We start from the raw sequence: 26,795 nt of genomic DNA on the forward strand, positions 1-26,795 counted from the left end.
AACATCTGGGTTTCCAAATCTGGGTTTTTCAAAGCCGGGGGACTCTCAACAAGGCTTCCCAGAATTCAGATCAAATCACAGAACACTTCTCAAAGTGAGTCGCAAAACAAAGCTACACATCAGGGCTTATATAGCCTTCTCCTGGCTCAGAGACTGTAACAACCTTATTGACTCACTGGCCAATCAAGAAGTATCCACTGAAAAACAAGCCTCCCTCCCCAGGCTTCAGGTGCATTTTAGCCTAGGGGCAGGGAAGATCTTCTAAATTTGCATTCCCATTACACACCAACATATACTTCCTTATAATATGAAGTATTAGACAGTGATAAGGCCCCATGTTTCTATACCTTTCAATCCCACTCTTCCCCAAAAGACAGCAAAAAATGTATTTAGTACTCAAGTAACTCAGTAAACATGGAACAAAGAACTAACCTGGAAAGTTAGTAGTTTTAGTTAGGAGAGTTTATATCTAGATTTGCGAAAGTCCCAATCTGCTCACTTCAGTTTAAGAAAGATGAAAAAAAGTCTTTGAGGTCAGAAAACCATATTTCCATCATGTTTACTATTTGCTTCTTGTTTGTCACCAATCAATCTTTTAAAATTCCATTATACATTTAAAACGAATACCAGGAAATGATTTAAGAAAGTAGTGAGACTTAAAATTGGTCTCTCTGGATTAATTAAAACATAAGGTAAAAACCTTTGAGATCACCTTTACTTACTTTAATCCCTTTGGGATTTCCCTTCTCATACCTTTTCTTCATAAGGAGCACAAATGATTTAACCCTCTTATTTTATATGTAGCGATTATTTTCCTGATTATATCTTGAAATGAAAATCAGTTTTGAAAGTCAGCATGTGTACCTGGCTGGTTTGTGAAAGCAAAATATTATTTTAGAAGTAGGGAAAAGTAACAGACTTCTAATTGCTATATATTTTAGTGACATTTTAAATTCAACACTTTACAACCTGGGAATGCTTTAATCGAGTGAAGAAAAACAAGTCACTGATTTTCAGCAGCTATTTCTGAATAAGAATAGCTGATATTCATACAACACTTCAAGTTTTTACATATATTAACTCCCTCCCAATAACCCTGTGAAGTATAACTATCATCATCCCGATTTTACGGATGTGGAAACAGACTCTGAGCAGTGACAGTTTGTCTAGTACACTCCAGTACTACACCACAACTGACTCTTTAATGAAATGGTTTGTGAAAAGTGACATTTATTGTTACAGTAACTTCCACTCAATCCTCATCAGCACAGTACCAACCTATAGTGAACAATTTTAGGAGTTAGGAACTTAAGTACTTTCTCTGTGCAGGTCTTTCAACGAAACAATGCATTCAACTTATTAATTCAAGAAATTTTTACGAACCACCAGAGATGAGCAAAGAGATGTAAACGTTTAATCCCTCCCCTCAAGGAGCTTACAGAGGATGTAAGGAGTAAAAGATACAGATACACTTTTTTTTAAAGGGGGAGGGGGAGAGACAGAAGAAGAAGACAGGCTTGATAACAAAAAATAAATAAATAAATAACCAAACTAGCTCTGTCGAAGTGACCATTTGACCACTGGTAACTAAATTCACGACAACTGACACTGGAACATGTCCAGTATGAAGTCTCATCAGTTGCTCCTGTCTTCTAAATGAGAAGTTTTAAAGCAAAAAGCGGGAATTGTGCTTAAAATTCTTGGTCACCATAGATAGGCATGTGTATGTGTGTGTCTGTGTACATACACATGTATACATACATGTGTATATAAAATTTAAGTTTGTTTTTTTTTACCTTTCTCTAAGCTTTTTTTTCTTTGTAATCTAGGTACAAAGGAGTTGAAGGGTAAAAGGTGCTGAGAGAAAATGAGGAACTTTTGTCCAGGGTTGATTTTTTAAAAGGTAAAAAAAGGAAACCGTGTAAAGTGACATAGTACAGGGGCCCATCCCACTTAAAAGAGGACAAGAATTTTAGAACTTCGACCGTGGAGAGAAAACCTAGGCGGAGGGAGTATACCGGGGGAATGAGTGAGGAAGGGTCGAGAGGTAACGAAACAGGTGTCTTTCGTGGCTGTTACCTAGAGGGGCAGGAACTGGGGGGGAGTGGGTGGGTGGAGAGGGGGCAGGGTGGAAAGACAGACCAGAGGTCAACACCTTGGGGCTTTATTTATTAGGCTGAAAATAGTGGGGAAGAAAATGAGGTACGTATTTAGGGGTGTGGGGGTGGCAGGCATGTATGTATGGTAGAGGGCAAGCCTCTATGTGTTGTATGGCTGGGGTGAACTGGGGTTTGGGGGGGAATGGGGTCGGTATGTGGTTGGGCAGAAGGCAGGCGCGCGTGCGTGTGCGTGTGCGTGTGTGTGTGTGTGTGTGTGTGTGTGTGTATGTGTGTGTGTGCAGCTGGGGTACATTGGGGGTGCGTGGTTGGGGGCCGGCAGGCCCCCCAGGGCCGTCCCTGCAGATGGAGGGAACCAGGACATCACCACCAAGCTGGTTATGGGGGGTGGGGCGCTCAGGGAAGGGGGTCCCGAGCGGAGCTCCCCAAACAATGAAGGGGGCGGAGGCCGGGGCCGCCGCGGGACGGCGGGCGGGGAAGGGTCGGCCGGGCGCGCGGGCTGCGGCGGTTACCTGCGAGAGCTGCCGGGGGTTGGGGCAGCCGAAGAGCGCCGAGCTGGAGCTGAAGCTGATGGCTCCTCGGCGGCTGAGGACGTGCTGAGGGACCGGCCTGTCCAGAGGCAGCACCGGCAGCTGGTAACATACTTCCATTGAATACAGCCGCTCTGCTCCCCGGCCGGGCCCCGGACCGCCGCAGCCCCGCAGCCGCCGGGCGGGGGGACCCGGACAGCGCCGGAGAGGAGGAGGAGGTGAAGGCGGCGGCGGAGGCGCGGAGCCCAGCGAGAGAAGCCGCACTCACGCCTCCCTGGGACGGGGGCCGGCCCTCCCTCCCACCCTAGCCCCACCGCCCCCTTCTTCCCCCGCCCGGGAAGACGCAGCGGCGGCGGCGACTGTTGGCGATGCGCGCCCCGCTATTGTCAGGAGGGAAGGGGGTAGTGAGGCTGAGAGGGACCGGCAAAGTCCGGGAGGTGCCCCGGAGTCCTCGGCTGTCCGGGGAGAAAAAACCAGGGCAGGCAGGATCTTTAAGGGAGGGGGGGTGAGCTTAGCACAGGGGGGCCGAAGAGACCGTTGCTGCCGGCGGCGAGACCCAGGGGCGCGCGAGGCTCCGGGACAGGCGACTGCCTTTCTCTGCCTTTGCCGCCGCCGCCGCCGCCACCGCCGCCGCCGTCCTCCTCCTCCTCCTCCCCACTCCTCCTCTTCTGTCTTCCCCTCCCCCTCGTCCTGACTTCACTGCGCCGCCAGCGCGAGCCCGGCGTATTCACACTTTGCAGCCCCAAACCCTGCGCCAACCACCACCGCTGCTGCCGCTGTGACGTCACGACGCCGCGCCGGCGCGCGCTGTTGGATCGCGCTGCCGTCGCCCCTCTTGGTGGAGGCTGAAGAACGGGCCTGGGGTAGTTAACTAACGTCTCCTCCTTCCAGCTCTCAACCCTTTGACCATCCCTTCCGACCACATTCCAAGCAGACGTCCCACTCCCTAGGTTCCTTTCCATTGTCCTTTCGCGCTCACGCAACCGATCTCCAGAGCGCGTGCGTTTTCTTTTCCCACACCATGGGGATATCCCCTTGGTGACCCCCGCCCTCGCGCTCTTCTTGGGGGCGTGGGGTGCGCCTCTCCTTAGGGACACCGGACTAGCTCCCCGAGTCCGCCTTCTCCTTCTTTCCTCCAGGCGCGGAAGTCCAAACTAATGTTGAAACCCTCCCTGACTTCCAGACCTGACCATTGGGTCAAGGCCCCAGTTCACTAATCCTTTATCCTTTCATCTCCCCCAAGAACCAGTGCGCCAAGTGACGTCAACATGCCATCATACTAGTGACGTAATTCTACGCTAGCCGTACTAGCTGGTGCAATCCCTTGAAACAGCTGCAGCTGGTGCTGGAAAAGTGGCAATGGGAAACCGAGGCACGAGGACTGCGAAGGGGGCTCCAGGCAGAGGTGGTGGGGAAGAAGTAGAAAACTGGTGGGAGAAATAAGGGATAAAAAGCAGGCACATTGGGGCGGGGGAGTAAACGAATTAGATAGGGTTAAAGGAAAAGTCGAATTGAAGCGGCCGCTGCAACCTCACTATCAAGGATTTTGCATTCCTTTGGGTATTGGTATGTTTTATATGTTATTCAATTGCTGCTCACATCTTTCCTGAAAGTTCTTAAATCCATCCCTGTATTTCCCCCCTAGCCTCAGCTGAATCAGACTAGGTAAACCTTCCCTATATTGGCAGGACGACCGATACAGCTCTGCTTTAACTGCATCCACCCTCCACTCCTTTATTTCTGATATGCAGCTGACTCATTGCCAAGCACCTCTGCACATTCAATAGATTCATAAATGGAGGATCAAAGTAGGTTCTAAATTCACATGGCCTAAACAATTCCAGAATATGTTAAAGAATTTTCATAATTCTGTTTACATATTCTAAGTCAACAAAGACTTAAGTACCTACTGTGCAAAGCACTGTTAGCCACTAGGGAGGATACAAAGCTTAAAGAAAATACAATTCTTGCTCTCTTGGAGAGCAAAGAGGGGTGAGTGACATAAACTCATGGAACCAGAATGTAAGATAACATTAAAAAAAATTAAGGAGATAAAGAGTAAAAGTGTAAGAAGTGGTTGAGTTGGACTTAAGAGAATCATAGAATTTCTAATGACAAGAGATAGTCACAGTATGATTTCAGAGCACACAAAAGTATGCCATAACAGGTAAAACACACCTGACACCATCTAAGGTTCAGCTGTATTAATCAGTAAATTTGTCTCCTGTACTTGCAACTCAACAATATACTTGAAAACTTTATGCAAATGACATCTTAAAAGTTCTTCAACTGAAGGATCCTTCTAATGATCTGTGACTTCATCTGTATGAGTATTCCCTACACCTTGTGTACATTGTTATCCACAGAGAGGGGAAAGAAACCCTGTGTGCATTGCAACCTTTTCTGAGCCCTAGTAGTTTCATGAGTTCTTGTCACCCCAAAATCAATCATTTGATAATGAACCTCTCTGACCTTAGCCAGACTAGTCCCAGGCTGAGACAGTTTGTTCCCTTTCCAGTCATTGTAAAACCTCTCAGAGCTTGCACAATGTTAGGATGTTTTTTGAGTACCCAGAGTCACTTCCACTCTACTGTGAGGGATCAGAGTAGGGATTTTTAGGAGAAAATGACAGTAAAAACAAACCTTTTGAAAAACAGAAGTAATTGAAAGAAAAATTTGAGTTGGCCATAGAAGATTGATAGAAACTCTTTAAGAACAATAGTAGCACCTTAACTGGTTGCTCTAGGTGAAAGCAAGTTTACCTTAAAGACCACTCCATCTCACAGAAATTGAGCTTGGTTTAGCTCCTCCAGATCAGTTAGCAATTTACCTAAATATGTATTACAGGCACAACATTCTTTAAAAAGTTGATTTTCATACTGGAGGTTTCTTTAAAACCACAGTAATCACGTTAGATGGTTTTTAGGGCACAGTGCAAAGCCCATCTGTTCAATTAAGCAATGTGGGAGGATTGGCAAGGTTGAAATCACAAATTTGAGTTTCTAGTTATAAATATTTAAGTGTATGCCCGACTGAGGTTTACATTTAGTTTTTAAAAATATTGTCACCCAAAACTATCTCTAACAGTCTGATGGTAGTACAAAAACTCCCCCCCACTCCCAACAATCCACTTAACATAATAATTTACAAGGATTTGCAGAATGAATATTTTTAGTAACATAATATCTTAAGGTAGATCTGATATCTAAATAACCTGGGGTTTTCCCTCATAAACAATAATTATGGATTTCCTTATTTTCTTGTTATTAATATAAAACAAGTCATGAAATTTTATTTAAAAAAACTTTATAACAAGTGTTTATAGTACAACATTTTTCTGATGTTATATACACACATACTTCCTTAATTAGACTTAAAATAACTTTGCTTCAAAATTGATTATTTTAGGAATAAATCTTTAGAGCATAAATAATTTTCTACAGAGATGCTAACAAAGTTCTAGTATTTAAATACTTAAAGCTCTAATCTTCATTACAAAAAGTTGTTTGAACATATTTGCACAGCACTCTTCTAATGGCTTAAAAAATAATGGGAAAATTTTTTAAGTCCATTAGGAACTTATCCTTTAATAAAGAGAGAACAAACTGACAGGAAACAACTTATATTTTATAAATCAAGGTTCCTCAGGTAAGCAGTGTTTCAAAAACTATCCATTATTCCACGTTACCTGAACTCCCTCAGATTAACCATACCATTTAAAATTGCTCTAAGATCTTAGGAAGATTTTGTTTTTTATGTAAAAGTAGCAAGTCTAGCTCAATATCCCAGATCCAGGCTAGCTAAGGGTTCTAGGGATACCCTGAGAAGTTTGATTATGTCTTTACTGGTTTTAGTCCCAACCAAGGATTGTTCCCCCTTTTTAGGTACTAGTGACTAGCACCTCAGTTTCATCTAATATCAGTAAAGTTTTTAAGGGATGTTTATTTTAAAGATAGGGCAATAACAAAAGTACCAATATATTTCTCCCCTGACTCCTTTGGAACAAACATATACTAGCTCACCTCAGTTTCTGGGGAGAGTGGGCTCACACTTAGCTCATTTTTCTGCATAGCAGTGGTCTCACCAAGTTCACATTCAAATGTAGCATTTCTATTGAATGAGGCATTGTCTCAGCTACCAGTGGACTATGTCTTAAAAGTCATTTCTTGCTCCTTGGGGCATCAGTGCTGAGCTGGCTGCAAAACCCAGACCCTAGGACACAAGGACACTGTTCCCCCTTCACCTAGAATGGAACAGAAGGAACAGACAGGCCCAGATTTGCAGGGTTACGTGACCTCAGAGGGGAGAAGACTAAGCAGTGGAACAGAGTGAATAAAAGAACGATGAGACAGACCAAGACCCAGCCTTCTTGAATACCTCCAGAGCCTATCAAAGAGCCCCTGTTTACCACATAGCCAACCAGAACCAGCATGTCTATGCATGCTGCATCATGTCTCCAAGGCATCATCTCTCATTATATGTAATCTTGACAAGAAAGCAGGCTCCCTACCCTAGCTTCACCATGCGAGGAGATACCATCAGATGTGCTCTGTGCATGCGCCAGATCCCTATTACACACTCTACATAACACCATCCAAAGCTAGAATTGGCATTTTTAAAAATAATCTTTTTGAAGACTATGCCAACAATCCCAAATAGCCTCTCATTTTTATTTTCATCTGTGCCAAACCCCTTCACCCATTTGTATTAAGGAACTATATTGAAGGGTCATATATACTGAAGAGTAATATAGCTATGCTAAAGAGTCATATGATAAAACTTAACCATTCTGACAGTCTACCCTGAATCAGAGTTGTTGCTCAGTCACGTCCAACTCTATCTGACCCCATGTGTTTTCTTGGCAAAGATACTGGAGTGATGGGGTGGCTAGGTGGTGCAGTGAATAAAGCACTGGTCCTGGAGTCAGGAGGACCTGAGTTCAAATCCAGCCTCAGACACTTAACACTAGTTGTGTGACCTTGGGCAAGTCACTTAACCCCTATTGCCCTGCCTTCCCCCTCCAAAAAGGAAAAAAAAATAATGGAGTGGTTTGCCATTTCCTTCTCCAGTAGATTAAGGCAAACAGGTTAAGTAATTGGCCCAGGGTCACACAGCAAGCAAATGTCTGAGGCCAGATTTGAATTTTAGACATCAGGCCCAGCATTCTATCCACTGAGCCACCTAGTTGTCTCTGTCTGAATCAGAGTATTAAACCTTAAAAACACTTGAAAAGGTTGTAGGATTTCACTTGAACTCAGAAGTTCTAAGTTGCAGCAGGACTAAAACCAATCAAGTATTTGTATTAAGTTTAGCACCAATATGGTGGGCTCCAGGCTGCTGAGGGAAGAGCAAAGCAGCTCAGGTTAGAAATATAGCTGGTAAGAACTTCCATGTACAGTGGGATCAGACCCACCCAAGATAGAGAGACCCAATCTAAAAATAATCATCTCCTCCCCCACCCATGGAAAACAAAACAGCAGAAAACCATTAATAAACTCTCTCTATATATAGATGTATATAGGATATACATACACACATACATAAATACAAACATGTGTATGTATATATGTGTATACATATATCTATTAAAATTTAAAAACATTAATTTTAAACCCATGAATTATAAAATAACTGTCTGCACTGGAGACAGTATAACATAATAAACAGAGAGCCGTCTTTTGGAGTCTGGAAGGTCTGATTCAAGTTCTACCTCTGACACTTACTGGTTACGTGACCTGGTTAAGTAGCCTCACCCCTTGGTGGCCCAGTCAACTCTCCAAGACCATAAACTGAAGACAGTAAAGAAAGTTTCCTCACAGGGGAGGTCCCTACACCAATGAAATCACAGCTCCAGGTAAAATATCTCCGTTCTTACCACTTTAATTAAAGTGCAGTGTGAAATTGGTCATTGAACTGATGTGGCTCAGTGGAAAGTAGCAGAGGATCTTAATTTTTTTTTAAATCATAGACTCCTTGGGCAGTCTGGTGTAACCTAAGGTATTTTTCTTAGAACTATGTTTTTAAATGCATAAGGTAAGAGAGGTAGGATTACAAAGAAAACCAATTACATTGAAATACAATAATGAATATATATGTATAATATATACATATTTTTTAGTGTTCTTGGACCCCAGGATATATGTGCATGAGGTGTGTGTGTGTGTGTGTGTGTGTGTGTGTGTGTGTGTGTGTGTGTGTGTGTGTGTAGAGAGAGAGAGAGAACACATCTTAGGCGGGCTTCAGGTGTAATCCTGGTTTCCAGGCCCTCGGCTCCAAGTTCTACTACCTTGATCAAAAGCCAAGTCACCACCACTACAATGAACTGTAAGCATTTAGGAAAAAAATTCATTGAAGGATGGAGAAATCACTACAGTGCCTCTATACTATACAGGCAGATATACATACAAATATTCCAAAATAATAAAAAGACTTGACATTTACCTTGCACTTAAAGGTTTATAATTGCTTTTTTTTTTCACTTAAATGCTGTGATTTGGCTACTAAAGAAAAATTTTACAGATGAGGAAACTGGTGAAACGATATAAATTGACTTACCTATGGTCACAGCTAATAGGTTCCAGTCAGGAATCAAACCTAGGTCTTTTGATACCAAGTCTAGTTCTTTTTACATTATTACTAGACTACCCCTCCAAAAACAAGGTCTGTATTCAGCCACATAACTGTAATCTTTGATAGTTAGAGGCACAATAGCATCTTATGTAATTGATGTTGGTTCCTGTTTGAAATGTTTTTTTTCTCCATCTCATCCACTGCTGACATGATGCAGCATTATGGAAAAAGGGCTAGACTTGGAATCTAAAAAGACCTGGGATTTAATTCCTTCTCTTTAAAGTGGCACTTGCTGTGTGTGCCCATGGATGTCACATTCTCATCTGTAAAATGAAGATGTTCATACCAGTACTTCCCTCATAAGATTGTTGTGCTGTTCAAATAAGTTAATAAATGCAAATTTATATGTAACTGTTAACTAGCATTATTATTTAAGGTCTTCTGCGGCATTCATTTTCTGTCTACTCTTAAGTACCCTCAAGAAATAATCTTGACCAAGAAAGTTTAATAGTCACTATGCCAGACTGAATTAACATGTAATTTCAAGACTTTTACCACTAGTATTTTTAACTGAGCATTGTCCTTTATTTTCATCACCTCTCTTAAAATTCAGATTGAGTCTACTGTATGATAGTTGTTGTCTATAGTACCTAATACACACTGTTAGTACTTATGTCAAGTAACATTGTCACTATGATATGACAACTTGGTTCTTTTATGTATTTCCATAGTTTGCTCCAACTATCCAACACCAGCAGGCAGAATACTGTAATTCCAGTGTACCTGCTGGCAATTATCATAAACAATACAGCCTACATGTCAGCCACAGCAAAGAAAATTATAGGACACATATGGAAATACAATGCAATAAATCACAAACCTAAGACAAACAAAAAAAAATCACTGATGAAAGGTTTAAGCTAAACATTTTCAAGTAGAAGATTTCTGTGGAATAGCTGTCTTTTTAAAACAACAAAAACAGCAAACAGTATGACAAAAGCCACAGGAAGTAAGTTGCTTTCACTATGCATGATTTTCAGTCATGAAAGGGGGAAATGCTTATTAAAAAATCTACAGTGAGCTTTGATCTGCCAAATAATGGTCAGGATAATTTCCCTTATTTTGCTTCTTTTAATTTGTGATCAAGAGGCTAATGTATAATTCATCTACAACTTAGAGAGAAATTAGGATAGAACTTGGGGGAGGGGATGGGGAAGAGATGTTACTATAATTTTGTGCAGATGGGTGATAAAAGAGGATAAAAGAAAAATAAACCAATTTATCTCAAGGAGTACCAGACTATACTGATAGGGTGGCTAGCTTCTGAGTCACCAGTACTATGTTCTCTCTTTTTCTATCTTTCATTTGTAGGTATATAATAATTGATGGAGTTCATTATGATTTTTGAAGTCTTGCATGACAGAGTTCTCTGTGATAGTAACTTTATATTCATTACAATGGTAATTACCTTTTAATATATTTATTATGGCTAGTTAGGATCAAAATGCTATTTTAAAGTGTTTATACAAACACAATGAAAGCTTTTATTGGACTCTTTTTTTTCCTATGGAAGAGATTCAAGTGCTTCATGTGTTATTTATCTCACTTATCCTCATCAGGCTTTTGTTTTATTTTTTTTTCCTTATTACGCAAAACCTCATAGATGGTTGAGGTTAACTGTTTTGTAAGCCTTAAAGTACTACATAAATATGAGGTATTATTTTCATTTATTAAGATGACATTTAAAGTGAATATCATATACAACTTGTGTTCTTAAGAAACGATTTCTGATCTTTATCTGGGTATACATCTTTTTTACTCTTTTCTCTAGACTTATAATTCAATTTTTAAAAATATGTCATTTCCACTGGAAAAAAAATTGCATTGAAGTTCACATTAGTACTTGTCTTTGTTTTTTAGCCATACTGAGCTTCATTTAAATTCCTACTTTCTATTGATGCAGCATTTTTCCACATTCATGATTTTCATTTTACTTTTCTGATTTTTTAGAATATCCATGTTCTTTTAATTTTCTTATTATAACTATTCTGGAACACCTATACTTATCACTTTTGTTATTCTCAAATTTTCATAATGTCAGAGTCGGAAAAGAGGCAAGATGCCACCTAGACGAGGGGTGGGGAACTTGTGGCCTCAAGGATACATAAGACATTCTAGGTCCTCAAATGCGGCCATTTGACTGAATCCAAAATTCACAACTGCACTTGAGTACCCAGAGGGCCACATGTGGCTCCAAGGCCACAGGTTCCTCACTCCAATAGACCAATCTATACAGGAACAACATATAAGACAATAGTACTTCACTACTATTATAGTAGCTATAGTAGCATTACATAAATAGCTAATGTTTATGTAATGATTTAAGGTTTGCAAACTGATTTCCATACATTATCTCATTTGATCTTCACAACAACCCTGTGAGGTAAGTGCTGTTATTATCTTAACAGATAGGGAGATTGAAGCTGAGGGTCACATAGCAGAGTATCTGAGGCAAGATTTGGATATAAGCCCTAACTCTCTATACATTACACTTTGCTGCATCCTTGACAAGTGGTCTTTAAAGTGTTGAAGACTTCAAATGAGGGCTAGTGGCATACTTAATTATATTAGCACCACACTATTGATTCATATAGAGTTTGTGACCTATTAACCACCCTTTCCCACATCCTTGGCAAAAGCAATAATTTAGCCCTCCTTCCCTGCAAGTTAGACTAGTTTTTCCTTGAAAGGTAGTGAAACTATCCTCAAAAATTGATTGGTTTGATAGCAAAATAGAAATCAAAAGAATTCACCAATCACCTCTTGAAAAATATCCCAAAAAGAAAACTCCTAGGAATATTATAGCCAAATTCCAGAGTTCCCAGATCAAGGAGAAAATACTGGAAGCAGTCAGGAAGAAACAATTTGAGTATTGTGGAAACACAATCAGGATAACACAAGACCTAGCAGCTTCAATATTAAGGGATCAAAGGGCTTGGAATATGATATTCCAGAGGTCAAAGGAGCTAGGTTTTAAACCAAGAATCACCTACCCAGCAAAACTGAGTATAATGCTTCAGGGGAAAATATGGTCATTCAATGAAATAGAGGACTTTCAAGTATTCTTGATGAAAAAACCAGAGCAGGGGAACAGAAAATTTGACTTTCAAATACAAGAAGCAAGAGAAGGTAAACAGGAAAAAGAAATCATAAGGAATTTATTAAAGTTGAACTATTTACATTCCTACATGGAAAAACGATAATTGTAACTCATGAGACTTCTCATTATGAGGATAGTTGAACGGAATATATATGTGTGTGCGTATGTGTATATATACATATATATATACATACATACATACATTTAGATGCATGTATAGGAGGGTATATGTATATATAAATATATATGTGTATACATGTATACATAGAATAGAGGGCACAGGATCAGTTGAATATGAAGGGATGATATCTAAAAAATAAAATTAAGAGGTGAGAGAGTAATATATTGGGAGAAGGAATAAGGGAATTATTATCTCATATAAAAGAGGCAAGAGAAAACTGTTACAATGGAGGGGAAGAGAAGGAAGGTGAAAGGGAATGGGTCAACCTTACTCACTGAATTTAGATTGAGGGAATAGCACACACATTCAATTGGGTATCTTACCCTACAGGAAAGTAGGGGAAAAGAGGATAAGAGGGGGGATGATAGAAGGGAGGGCAGATTTGGGGAGAGGGTAGTTAGAAGCAAAGATTTGAAAATGGACAGGGTCAAAGGAGAAAAGAGAATAAGTGGGGGGGGGATAGGATGGAGGGAAATATAGTTAGTCTTTACAATATAACTACTATGGAAACATTTTATGTAACTACTCATGTACAACCTATATTGAATTACATGTCCTCCCAGTGGGGATGGTTGGGGAGGGAAGAAGGAAAAGAATCTGGAAATTAAAGTTTTAAAAACAAATGTTTAAAAAAATTGTTTTTACATGCAACTGGGAAATAATATATACACACACTGGGATATAGAAATCCATCTTGTCCTACTAGAAAGTTGGGGGGGAATGGGAGAGGATATAAGAGAGAACAGATTGGGGGAAGGGGCATTCAGAAGGCTCACTGTCTTGGGGTGGGGGGTAGGGGAAAAATGGGGAGAAAATTTGTAACTCAAAATCTTGTGGAAATGAATGTTGAAAACTAAAAATTAAATTGGGGGAAAAATAAAAAATAAGAATTGATTGGTTCAAGAGGCTAAAAACTCAGGGTGTTTTATCACTTCTTGGTCACCTGAGCTCCAAGTACTCTCTAATGTTTGGTTGTGGACCATGATGGTCAACTCAGACAAGAGAATTTCACTCAACTGAATCAACTTGAGGTGTCTCAATGCCAATCTTCATTGAATATCCTTCTCCTTTTCTGGCTAAGTAAATCTTTTATTAACTGTTGAATTATAAATGCCTAATTTTGTTCCAAAATTGAATATAAACTACTAAGACTAGTCTGAGTCAGGTCTAACCTATAAAATTTTACTTGGTTCTTTAGGATTGGAATCAAATGATATCCTTGAAAAAAGGGATGATAATGCAGAGGAAGGTAAGCCTAGACTAGCCTTCCTACTTCTTGCAACAAAGTGTCCCACACCCCTGGAAATTAGAGAATAAGCTACCTATGGCAATTCAGCAAAAAAAAGACAAACATTTATATTCTTTGTGTTTGTGAGAACAATACCTTGAAGATAATTGTCATAAACTGGTGTTTAGGCCCACCAACTGTGTCATCCCTGGATTTTTCTGACTGAAAATGTCTTTCCCAAGTTGTACTAGGTAATTAATTTCCTCAGATTTCAATTTACCTTCAAAGCAACCAGGATAAATTAAACTTTTGGGGAATTAAGACAATTTTCCTCTCTTTAAAAAGAAAAAATTTGGAAGAATGAGCTGTGCTATTCCTTGTTTAGACTAGATGGCTTTGTATTACAAATGGTCATTACCAAACAATTGCCTAAAAGCCTACTGAAAGAAGGCCCTAGGGGCGGCTAGGTGGCAATGAGTAAAGCACTGGCCTCGGAGTCAGGAGAACCCCAGTTCAGTTCTGGCCTCATACACTTAGTACACACATACACACACACACACACACACACAAACACTAGCTGTGTAAACTTGGGCAAGTTACTTAACCCCAATTGCCCTCCAAAAAGGCAAAAAAGAAAGAAGGCCCTTGATGCAACATCCTTTGCCTATCCTCGGCACATTAACTAGGCTGCATTTGGCACATTTGTCCATATCCCCAATTACAGAAGTGTTTCTGGGCTCCTGGAAACATTAAGCATTGTCCTTCCTAGTACCTCCCCCAATAACTTTTACCACCCCAGTGGTGATGGCAGCCTTGTATCAGATAAGTGGGCATTGGTAGCAGCAAAGGGCAAACCCACTATAGCCCATTGTTTAATATAGAACTGATTGGCTCCTCCACTTTGCTGCCAGTATAACACTCAATGATCACTGTGCAACTCCTCTTTAGGGAAGCCTTCTACCAAAGGATAGAGTAGAGCAGGAGCAATATCCGAACTCCTTTCCCCATGCACATTTAACTAAAAGGTATTGAAACCATCCTCAAGACTTGATTGACTCAAGAGACTCAGAGCTCCAGATAGTGACATCACCTCAGTAGAGAATAGCCACAAGAAGCTCTGGCTGGGCTCTAATGCTTGGCTCTGGATCATGACGGGCAACTCAGCTAAGGAGATTTTTGCTCAGCTGAATTAGCTCAATGTATCCTCACATATCCTTGTTAATTATCCTTCTGCCAAGGCTAAATAAATCTCTTTTGTTAACTGTTGAGATGACCTACAAGTGTCTCATTTTGTTCCAACATTGAACATAAATTATCAAAAGAGTGACCTTAATTCCAGTCCACATTATGCCTCTTTTAAAAAATTTCCATCTATTATTTTCTTTTGTTGTTTTCTTATGAACCTTATATTCTTATAAATCTATAGCCACAGATTAAGATTGCTGATGATGCTGAGTTGGTCAGACATTCTCAATCTATGACTATTTAAAAAACTGTTTTGACATTGACATTACTGCAAAGTTGGCCTTGAATGCATCCTTTCCATTTTATCTCTGAAGTTGGTATTTCTTCTTATTAAGAATTTCCGATTATTTCATAACCATAAAATCCTATTTATCCACACTTCTAGAAGCTATGTATTGCCAAAGTTTATTTTTCCCATCTCTCCTTTCCATCCTATAGTCAACACCATCAACATACTTTTCCTTTATAAAAGCCTAGCACATCAATGTTCTATTTTTCTTGATGCAAAAAGTAATAAAAGTGGAAAAAGGAAGAGTGAGACAAATTAGGGTGGAAAAGTCAGTATTTTTAAAGCACTAGGTTCTTTGGACATATGCTTCAATATTTCAATGAATCCGTGATCTCATTTGCTTGAGCTCTCCCTCTACCAATGCAGATCACAACCAACCTGTACCCTCTTATTCTATGAGATTTTCTGGATGACTTTTTGTAAAATGTTCATAGAGAATCTACTTAAATAGCAGAGATCTTGCACTATTAAAAAAAAACCACACAACATTTCAAAGGTGCTAGATTCCATGTAGAGCCTATCCGTCTATTATTCCTCATTCTTACTGTATGGCTAGCCCACCCACTTTTCCAACACTATTACCCAAATATAATCTTCTTCAATTCTGGACCCTGTTAATTTCCTATCTTTTAAAATGTACATGGTATATGCACTGATGGACCAGATCAGTGAATTACTGACCCAACTATGCATCATAGTCTTGTAAATATGCCTTCTTCATAAATTTAATTCTTCCATTACAGAAGCCTATGTTTATCTATTTTGAGTGACCATGGACCTTATTAAGATGGCCCTATGCTCAATGGATTAATAAGTGATCCCATGCTCAATGAAGTCAGTACAATGTATTCCACAAACAGAATCATCTTTAGAATCTTTCCATCAATACACAAGAAACAAAAGAAAAATAAACAGCTACTGACTTTAGGAGCTTTCAGTTTAGTTGAAGAGAAAAACATATATACACATAAAATGGAATAATAGATTTAGAGTTAGAAGGGAGAAGTCGAACCCTTTATTTTACCCAGAGAAGTTAAATGATTTTCTCAATATCACCTAGCTACTTATCAAGAGTCAGGATCAGAGTTAATAATTTATTAATAACCTACTATGTGCCAAGCACTGTGCTAAGTGTTAGGGATACAAAACAAAGCAAAAGACAGCCCCTACCCTCAAGGAGCTCACAGTCTTAATGGGACAGAACAATATATATAAAAAAAAGTGAAAGGGTCAAGGGAGGGAAGGGAATGGAACTACTCAGTGCAGGATCATGATAAAGTCCTATAGATAGGATAAGAAATGATCTGAAGAGGTGTGATAAGTTAGTTTCATCTGTCAGAATGATGAGTTTCTGAAATGGTCTATATGTATATTAGAAAATCCTTGAGGAAAAAAAAAACAAAAGAATGGGTAAATAGGCCGGTTTTTTTTTTAAGCAATCGGGGTTAAGTAACTTGCTCAGGGTTACACAGCCAGGTGTTTCTGGGTGGGTGCTAAGTGTCTGAGCCCAGATTCCATCCCCAGGTCATCACGACACTGGGGCTGGTGCTCTTACTCGCTGTGCTACCTGGCTGCCCCCTGTAGGCAGGTATTTCTAAGACTTTTTTCTTTTTCAGGAGACCACACCATTATGGTAACTGGGAGGTTGAAGCCAACTCTAACCATTCTCCAGAGCTGATAGCATATACTGATTTTCTTTGTGAGCATATAAAGTAATCATTAATTGCTACAAAGCAGAGCTTGATTTATTGTTTTGTTAATTGTCTAAACTTAAGAAAATGTACTAATTAAAGTTGTACTGAGAAGTAAAAAAAATGATAAATTCCTGGAGATGGTGAATTTTAGGAAAATCGGTGGGAAATAAGGACAATTCGCTGAATGCCATTCTTAAATTGTCAAATCCTTACAGGGTTAGGATTTGAACCCAGGTTCTCTGACTCCAGAACCATTAGCTCTTTCCACTATTCCACACTTGAGAATGGTAAAGTGGTACACTGTATTAGGAGTGTGAAGTACCATGTTAGACACAGCTTCTTAAAGTGCTGATTGGATACAGAATAAAAAAGTGAACAGAGTGAATTTTTCTTAGAGCAAAGGTTTCCTGAGGCTGGAGAGGCTGAGGCTTAAAGCAGGTAGTCAACATGAATTTGCAGCCAAGGTTGGAATGGCATTCTGAGTGCTGAAAGAACTTGATAGAAGGGTAGCTTTTAATCGTTATTAATCCTTTTTCTTTCTTTAGCTCTAAAGTCTTCTTCTGACTTTGAGGATGGACCCAATTTATCCCCCTTTAGTAGGACTTTCTGCTTGGTCCTATTTAGCCTGTACATTATTTTTCTAAATTATTTTCTTTATTCCTGATATGAGCAGGATCTTGGCAACTAGTATGACTGTATTCTTACTTTCCTAACTTTCTTTGGAAATGTCATAGTTTTGTGTTTCTGCATAATTTGTATGTCCTCCCCAAGTTATAAGCATTCCAACAAATATCAATTTTCTAGTATGTTTAACCTATATATTTGACAGGTGTATGACTATTGAACATGCACAGTTTATATATAATACCTACAGTCTCTACACTATATTTCTCCTTGGATCAGGTAAGGTACAACAATAGAAAGAATATTGAATGTGGAATCAAAGGATCAGGATTAAAATCTTGATTTTACCATTAATTACTATTGTGACTTTGGGCAAGTCACTTAACCTCTCTGGGCCTCAGTTTCCTAATTTACAAAACAAAGTTGGACTGGATGGCCTCTAAGGTAATTTCTAACTGTAGATTTATGATATTATGACTCCCTTTTCATCTTCCAAATATTGCTTTGCTAATTTATTATTTCATAATGTTTTCTACACAGTAAAATATTTTATGATTCTATTTCTTTTATTCCGTTACCAGAATATGGAGAGAAAGAGAGAGAGAGTGTGTGTGTGTTAGAATATATATTCTATTGTATTGTATCTCCTGGAGCTGTTTCCTTGTCTATACAGTGGAGGCATTGGACAAAATTATCTCTAATATTCCTTTCATCTCTATAATTCTTTGAAATCCACAATAAATCATCTTAGCAACTTTTCCCCTTCCCCAGCAAAGAAAACAACTTCAAGCTCTATAAAAATCTATTGCTGCTCTTCATTATTCTCCATTTTCCTTTTTTTGAAATCCACTGATTTTACTACTTTACTTTCTTCTGTCTTTCCCCTCCTCCCCTCCCTGTTGGTATTTTCTAGCTTTTCTCTCTGATCTCCTTGAATTATTACAGTCATATTCACACTACTCAGTCATCCTTAAAGTATGTATTTTAGATCAGGTTTTATTATTTTCATATACAGGGAAACTGAGGAAGAAACAGTTTAAGGCCAGGCTCACTTTACATATTCTAATATGGTGTCATGACTATTTTTCGCCTATTTTTGTTCCTTTGGAAATACCTAAGATAATACAAAGTTTGAAGATCTCTCAGTCTTTAGCTAATGCAAAATAGTACTGCTTACACAAACCAGTCAATGTATAATGCCCATTTATTGAAAAGGTTATTCCAACAAACCCTCCAGATTTTCTCAACATTTTAGGAAATTGAATAGACAGCAGTCACCTCAATTATCCTGAAATGTTCAGGCACAGTAGGATCTGGTCAATTTTGGCAGTAACATTTTAAAAAAACAAGCTGTTAAGGTATTCAGCTGCTCTAGTAAATTCAGGAAGCCACCCTAAGAACACAGAATTTCAGATCCTTCACACCCCTAGCAACTGACATAAGGAAAATTAACTAGAAAATGCAAGAGACAAAATTCTACTTTTATTTATAAGCCAAGTCCTGGTCATTACAACTATGATTTCTGTCCTGAGATTAGAGGTGAAGTCCTGTAAGAATTTTGTACTCGGACAAAAAATGGAAGATCTTGGTCTTGCCATCAGTTTAGAATTTTGTAAAGACAACCTTCTTACAGTGATATGAAGAAGGGTTTTTGCAGGTAATAGCACCATAATTTGGCAATGTAGATCTGCCTGATTAGCCCAGGAAGAACAACCGTTTACATGTACACAAGACCTGTACTGCAAACTAAACTGGTTCCCTTTTGCTTTGAGGAACAAGCTACAAATGTTGCTGATAATAATCTTTAAGCCTCTGAGTAATATAGGCCCTGTTTATGTGGACTAGACCCCCTTTTGCCTTTAAAATTTTACAGTATCTATAAGAATTGAACTAGTTCAGCTATTGTCTTCCAAGACTCAACTTTACAGAAAGGGACCAGTGGATGGTAGACCCCAAATAAAAGTGGTCTCTCTCTCTGAATTTTCATAGATCACTTAGTCTGGATCTCTCCTTTGCCCCATCACACTATATATTAAATCACACTATCTTGTTTCTCCACTCCCTTGAACACTGTCTCAAAGGAAGTTGCTCAACTAGGTGATTGAACTATCAGTTTATGGTATCTAATCTCAAATAGACCCTTGTAGTTTCAAAGAACCTTTAAAATTATTTTTTCCTGATTTTCTCTTTATCACTATAATACAGAAGCTTTTCCAAGCCATATCCTTTCTCTTTCTTCCAGCCTTTTGTCATTCTCACTTTCCTTTCTCTTTGCACATGACCTTGCTTCTGCTCTTGTGTCTTCTTTTCTCCTACTCCACACATCAAAAACCTACATAACTGATCTTTTCCTCCTTTGGTTGTTCAGTCATTTCAGTCATGTCCAGTTCTTTGTTATCACATTGGGGTTTTCTTGGCAAAGATACTGGAGTGGTTTGCCATTTTCTTGTCCAGTTCATTTTACACCTGAGGAACTGAGGCAAACAGGGCTAAGTGATTTGCGCAGGGTCACATAGCTAGTAAGTGTCTATGGCCAAATTTGAAATCAAGAAGATGAGTCTTTCCAACTCCAGGCCCAGTAGAGTATCCACTGTACCAACTAGCTGCAATCCCATCTAGAGGACTTGAGTTCAAATCCCACTTCTGTCATTTACTATCTGTGTGACTTTGGGTGAGTCACCTAAATTCTCTGGGCTTCATTTTTTACATCCTGTAAAATGAGAGGCAATGCTAGAATATTCTGAGTTCCTTTTCACTTAATGTCTCCTCTGGGAGCTTGCCCTTCCTTTCCTTATCCCTCTCTCTGAGAGAATGTGTGGTATATAGCAGATAGAGTGCTGGGCCTGTTTTTGAATCCTGCCTCAGTCATATCAAGGCTTCAGTTTTCTCAAGTATAAAATGTTAGGGTTGGACTCAATGATCCCTAAGGTCCCTTCCAGATCATATTATAGCCACAAGTTCCTGAGACCCAGAAAGTTTCAGTATAACATTCCTGAAGACTTTAAGGACCTATGCTAGATCACAGAGAATTTGGAGGAGATAATGAATCCTTGGGTCAAATGGTTGTCAAGGCATCCAAGAGAATTTTGTGTTGGTGTTCCATCACCTTGAGGAAGGGACTTCCACCCAAGCTTGAGAAATCAAAAAGGATAGGTATAGAAGCATAAGTGGAAAATGAACATATAAGCATAAGAACTGGAGAGCAAGAGGACAGAAGATAGATGTGTGACAGGAGTCGAGAGGAACTAAGATCAGGCTGAACTCATAGTTAGCAGTTGCTAAGTTTGAAGTTCAGTCAGCACTTCTTTTCTTCCCCCTGATTTTTTTCCAGAGCACAGTGGTGGTATAATTTTGACCCAGAGTTTAAATTTCAATCAGACCAGCTGGGAGTACAGTGCAGAAGAGAAATAGGTAACCCTTGTTGCAAGGCCCATCCCAGAGTTCTATACCTTGTATGAATGTTTATCTACATTTCTTACTTAAATTTGTTACTTCATACAAATAATAAATTGTATAGACATGAAGTTAGTTCTGTCTAAGCCTATGAGACTGAGAAAGGGAAAGAGTAGAGATATTTCCCCCTTAGCAAATCTCTCACCCTATGAGATTGGAAATAAGCCAGTTAGAGCATTTATACAATTTTTGGTAATTTATTGAGTGTATTCCAGAGCATATCTACTAAATTGCCTTTAAACCTAGAGAGAAACATAGATTTCATAGGATGATCCAGTAGCATAAAGATGTTGAGGTTGTTGCCATTGTCCCAAAGTGCATCTAAAATGTGAGGCTCACACCCTGCATCACACATCCATGCCCCACATTTATACATTATGATTTTATGATCTCTAATCTTCAGTCCATTACTGTGTACTGTCTCCTTTCTCAATGCCTACAACCATGCTTGATGTTCCCAGTTTTTCAAAAGCCTTTCACTTGTTCTGGACATCCCTTCAAGCAGCCATCCTATGTGTCTCCTCCCACTGCCATACCAATAAAAATAATTTGTCTGCATTCACTGCTTCTACTTCCTTACAACCCACTTCTCAACCCCTTGCAATTCGACTTCCTGCCTCACTACTCTACACAAGATATGTAAAGCACTATATAAATGAGAGGTGGGCTGATGAGGGAAGTACTTGGTCAATTTGAAAGGTTCCCTTAACCAACCTAGTGAGATTTTGGAACACAGATTATGCACATAATCAGTCAAAAAGTATTTAAGTCCCTACTGCCTGCAATGTGTCTGGCACTTTGCTCAGCACTGGGGATACAAAGAAACGCAAAGGAGTGGAATTCATGCCCTGGAGGAGGGGCAGCTAGGTGGTGACGTAGAGAGGGCGTAAGGCTTGGGTTCAGCCAGACTCATCTTCTGAGTTCAAGTCTGATCTCAGACACTCACTAGCTGGGTGACCTTGTTCGTGCCAGTGAGCAAGTCATTATCTATCAAAGAAAATGTAAAAGGCAATGGTAACTGAAAAAATGAGGTCACAGTATAATGAGGAAAATAAGAAGTAAACAACTATGTACAGGATAAATAGGAAATCATCAACAGAGAAAAGACACTAGAATTAAGAAGTAGAAGACAGGCTTTTAGGGAAACTAGAAGGTAGAAATGAGGGAGGAGAACATTCCAGGCCTGGGAGATAGCCAGAAAAAGTGCCTAGAGTAGAATGTCTTGTTTGAGGAACAACAAGGAAACCAATACCACTGGATCCAAGAGTTTGGGTGGAAAGGGAAAATTTGGGGATTGGATCTTCTCATGAGAGAAGGGAAGTTTCTGATACAGCATTGCTCCTTAAAGAAAGAAGAGGATTGTCCGCATGGTTCCTAAGGAGCATCCTATTTTGGAAAGCAAAGCTAGTGAGTTATTTGTACAGTTCAGGTCTGAAGAGAAAGGGATTATTTATTCAGGAAGCCACAAAGTGTGTTTACCTTTTAGGGGGAGTCTAAACCACAGGGTGGTACTATGAGTCTGGGAAACTGTGGGATTGTTGGAAAGAGGGCTTGACTCATCAGAATGTCAAAGGGTTGCCCCAATGGTAACCCAAAGTTCGTTTTCCCTCTTTGAGCTAATGTATTATTTGATTGCTTTATGTGTTTCTGTATTTGTTTATGGGTTACTATGAGTCTTTTGCACCCTCAGTGTTTTCTATGGACTAAAATAAAAGCTATCCTATATTTATTTGCACGTGCTGCCTTACATACTTTTAAGGAAACTGGAGTTACTTTTTATCCACATTTGGGGAGAACCTAGATATGAACTATACTCAAGCTGCATTTTGGAAATCACCTGGATTAATTTTAAGTGGGAACAATGAACCAGAGAAGATGACACCTCTTACCTCTTCCCTTTTTCCTTTTGGGGATAGGAAGTGACTCTCTTTTCTACCCCCTCCCCAATCCCTATTACTGCCAGAGGGAACCCAGAATCCTCACTCCATTCCAACCCTTCTTGGGCCAACTCCCTGCTTCCCAGTGGTGGTAGATTAGCCGCTACTGCAGTGGTGTCAAACTTAAATGAAAAAAGATTCCTGGAGCAGTGTTTTGACCTAGAAAAACACAAATTACCATTATTTGTGTTGTATTTTTATTTTATTAAATATTTCCCACTTACATTTTAATCTAGTTCATGCCACGCTCCAAATTTTGCTAGCAGTATGTGGAGTTTAATCTCTTTGCCCTACTGGCTCCCCTCCTTTTAGATACCTTGACTAACCCTAAAACTTCTGGATCTTGCCATTTGCCCTGCTCCTTTTACCTTGGGATCTTCAGGTCTTTCTATCACCCTATATCCAAACCCTCCTATATGTCTTGTGTTCCCTCAATTAGAGTATGAAAGTCTTGAGAACAGGAACCATCTTCTTCTACTTGTGTGCCCTCCTTCCCTTTATTCTTTATGTTGATGAACTTATCTAGTTCTGAGGGTCAGTTTTCAGTTCTACACAGATAATTTCCAACTCAGTATATCCAGCTGTAATCTCTCAACAAAACTCCAGCTTTGGAGATTTGGGGACATTTTTTCTTAGGTGTCCCATTGGCAACATGTCCAAAATAGAGTTTATCTTCTTGCCTTCCACCCAACCCCTTAACACTACGCCAAACTATTACTACTGCCGTTGTACCCAGAAAACACAAGCAAGACCCAAATAACAATTTAGAATTGGACCCTTTATTTTTGCCATATTGGCTGATCAGGCCACATGTTGGCAGAGTGATAGGATCCCGTCCCACTGTCCCACCCAAATCATACAGCAGAGATCTCAGTTAAAGCCTCAGCTTTTAAAGGGACACCACACGGCCAATGGTTAGGTATTATGTAAGCAGGAACTTGCAGAGGCCAAAAAGAGTGATTGGTCAGTACACACCTTGAAATTCCCTCCAATGCCAAGTCTCCCCGACCTGGCAGCCTGCCCACCTCCATGAAGGAGAGCTGGCCAAGGAAAGGCAGAGCTAAACCTGGCAGTCTGCTCACTTCCGTGAGGAAGAGATGAGGTTGGGGGAGGGGAAAGAATGGGGCCAGGTATGACATTCCCCACTTCTTATGTGCATGTGTCAAACCCTTGACACCACTGGGCTGAATCATACAGGTCAGTCAGTTCTGTTCCCAAGGGCTGGTAGTAAGGGTCCCTAACAATTAGCACTTTAACAGAGTTAATAGGGACTTAACAAATTGTAGAAAATAATTAATGAGGTAGGGTCCTATAATCAGGGCCATAGTCACAAGGAGGAAGAGGCCAGGTTTTCCCATTGGTCCTCTGGTTGAATTTCTCCAGGAAAGAAGCTGTTCCAGTAAAGGCCAAGTCTGGACTTTTGGGAAAGCTGTCTGCATCTGATGTCATCTTTTTCAGATCCCTTGACTCAGAGGGGGGGAAATCTTTAGATGACTAGAGTTCATATGTACACGCTGGCACAGCCAGCCAAACCTGACAAGAGCTGCCAGAAACACGACCCAACACCAAGGGCACATACAAAGGTCCAGTTCTCCCACTGTGCAAGACAAGGCTCAAACAGTATAAACAAATAGTTCCGTTTTCTTAGCCACACAGGGGTAGGCTCAAGTGATACAATAAGGTTTTCTCACAATTTTACAAAATGACATGATTACATTAAGTCAGGTACACAATTACATGTCACCAAGATAACCAAGAAAACTTACATACAGACTATACAAGAATCATTATTAACATACATTCCTTGTATCCTGGTGACCTATTTAATTTAAACAACACTTTTGAATCCCAGATGTCTCATGTAGCTACAGAATTTGAAAAGGAGTTCTGCTTTTCCATTTCAGATCTAGAGGTGACCAGATAATTCTGACTTAATGTAAATTAGCACAATCACTTAAGATTAGTTCCATATTTTGAAACTACAGAGAATTTTCAGTTTATTTATTCTTTGTTATTTCCACCTTTCCTAAATCCCATACCTAGCATGGGAATTTTTTTAGATGCAGAAATCTTTTTTTTTAAATGATTTCATCTGCCCTTTGTAAAATTATCAGACAGATACTTTAACAAAGTAACATTAGTTTCACCCTTACCACTATCTTATCCAATTCTTGTGCTAAAATCCAAACCTCTGATCTTATTCCCAAACATGCTTTAAGCTTGAATTCACATAATAGAAAATTTTTAAAGCAAATTTTTATACATCTGTATTTAATTCTAGGTGTTATCTAAGTCTGATCCTGTTGCTCTCCTCAAACTTCACTATCCTGGTCAATTAGGCATCTATTTCATCATATTTCACCTCATTACTAATCATCTCCTTCTTTGAAGGATGTTATCTCTATATCTATTCATTTATTTGTCCCTGAATATTACTTCTCAATGAATTTGGTATAGAAAAAAAAGGTAGGGACAATGTCATAAACCTTCCCAGAAGGAAAACTTCCTTAGCCATGTTTAGATCCAGGCATGAGTCATTTCTGGTAGTCATTTAGATAGCCATCAGGTGCTGAAAGCAGGGCTTAGGCATACATAGGTGGGGGGTTTCCTTTTCAGAAAGAAAATGCACAATTGGGAAATAAAGTCAGAGAGATCCCACCTGGGCAGTGTCTGAGGTTGTCCCCAAACTTTTCCAAGCACAGACATCCACCTTGAACAGTTTGCAGCCTGCAGCTTCTGCCATCCCATCATTGGCTTTTATGACAATGGATTTCTGTAATTAAGTCTCAGAATGATAGAAAAAATTTACAGTCCCCCAAATTATTAAACAGCAAATAAATATGGACTAGTGTCCTTCAGATAGGGCCATCAAAAATTTGATTGAGCTATTAATTACAAAATCAAGTTACAAATTTTTCTGCCTTCCCAAAACTTCCTCATGCTCTCTCAACATACTTAACCATAATTAACCTGGTGTTAAAAATGGTATCTGTCTTTTCTCTCAACTAAAATATCTTTGATTAAACTAAATATCTCTCATTTCATTATTGCAATCAATTGTATTAATACCCAATTGGTGAAATTGTAAACTGGGGTTCAAGCACAGGCACCCCAGCAACCCAAACACAGGCACCCAAGCACCCCATCATTCCCCACTTAAACAGATGGGACCCAAAATCATTTGGGATAAGGGACGGAGGTCACAGATTTCCCAAACTGCTTCATGCTGAGGGAGGATGTAGAACTGTCTCTGTTTCATAGGGTCTCAGCATTTAAGGGGCTGGGTCTGTAGCCAGTGTCCAAAACGTGGCCGAAGCCAGGTCCAGGGGGTGATGGGTCATGGTCTTGGGACAGTGGGTACTCAGCCTGAGATGTCATCTGAAAGTTAAGGGTGCTGAGCCTAGAAAAAACAAATCTGGCAAAGAGATTAAACAAGGGCCAAAAAGGAGTAAGAGGAAAGTGACCAGAAGTGGGGTGAAGATGGGCTAGTACAATCCATTACTCAGTCTATTTCACTTTCCTCTATATTTCTACAAACTACATAAACAAGATACTTCAGAAGTTATTATTCTTTTACTAACATAACTATACTGTCTTAAACAATAGAGGTTCCTGACTTGAACCTCACAAATGAATAGTAGACATACATCCTTGTTTCACAAAGCTTGCTTATCCTCTGATTATATTCATTCTGAAAGAAAGAGATACTTCAGAAATTGAATCTTTACCATATGCATTCAGTTACAAATGTTAACTGTTGCTTAGAT

The 26,795-nt window shown here is 39.6% G+C and overlaps 1 protein-coding gene across 3 annotated transcripts in view; it reads right to left on the bottom strand.

The window, feature by feature from the left end:
- Positions 1 to 2,875, bottom strand: part of PDE7A (phosphodiesterase 7A) — a 158,831-nt gene extending 155,956 nt beyond the window's left edge. For 2 of the 3 annotated variants that reach the window (XM_069100030.1, XM_069100032.1), the window contains exon 1: positions 2,630 to 2,875. In XM_069100030.1, the coding sequence (XP_068956131.1) occupies positions 2,630 to 2,767 (138 nt within the window). In that variant the 5' untranslated portion in view covers positions 2,768 to 2,875. The remainder of the gene's footprint in view (positions 1 to 2,629) is intronic. The other variant, XM_069100034.1, reaches the window with a different exon arrangement.
- Positions 2,876 to 26,795: the final 23,920 nt, after the last annotated feature.

This window comes from Petaurus breviceps, unplaced genomic scaffold, assembly GCF_028583685.1.
Source record: "Petaurus breviceps papuanus isolate PSGF00001 unplaced genomic scaffold, PetGlider_PUasm1.0 38, whole genome shotgun sequence".
Classification (NCBI taxonomy): Eukaryota; Metazoa; Chordata; class Mammalia; order Diprotodontia; family Petauridae; genus Petaurus; species Petaurus breviceps.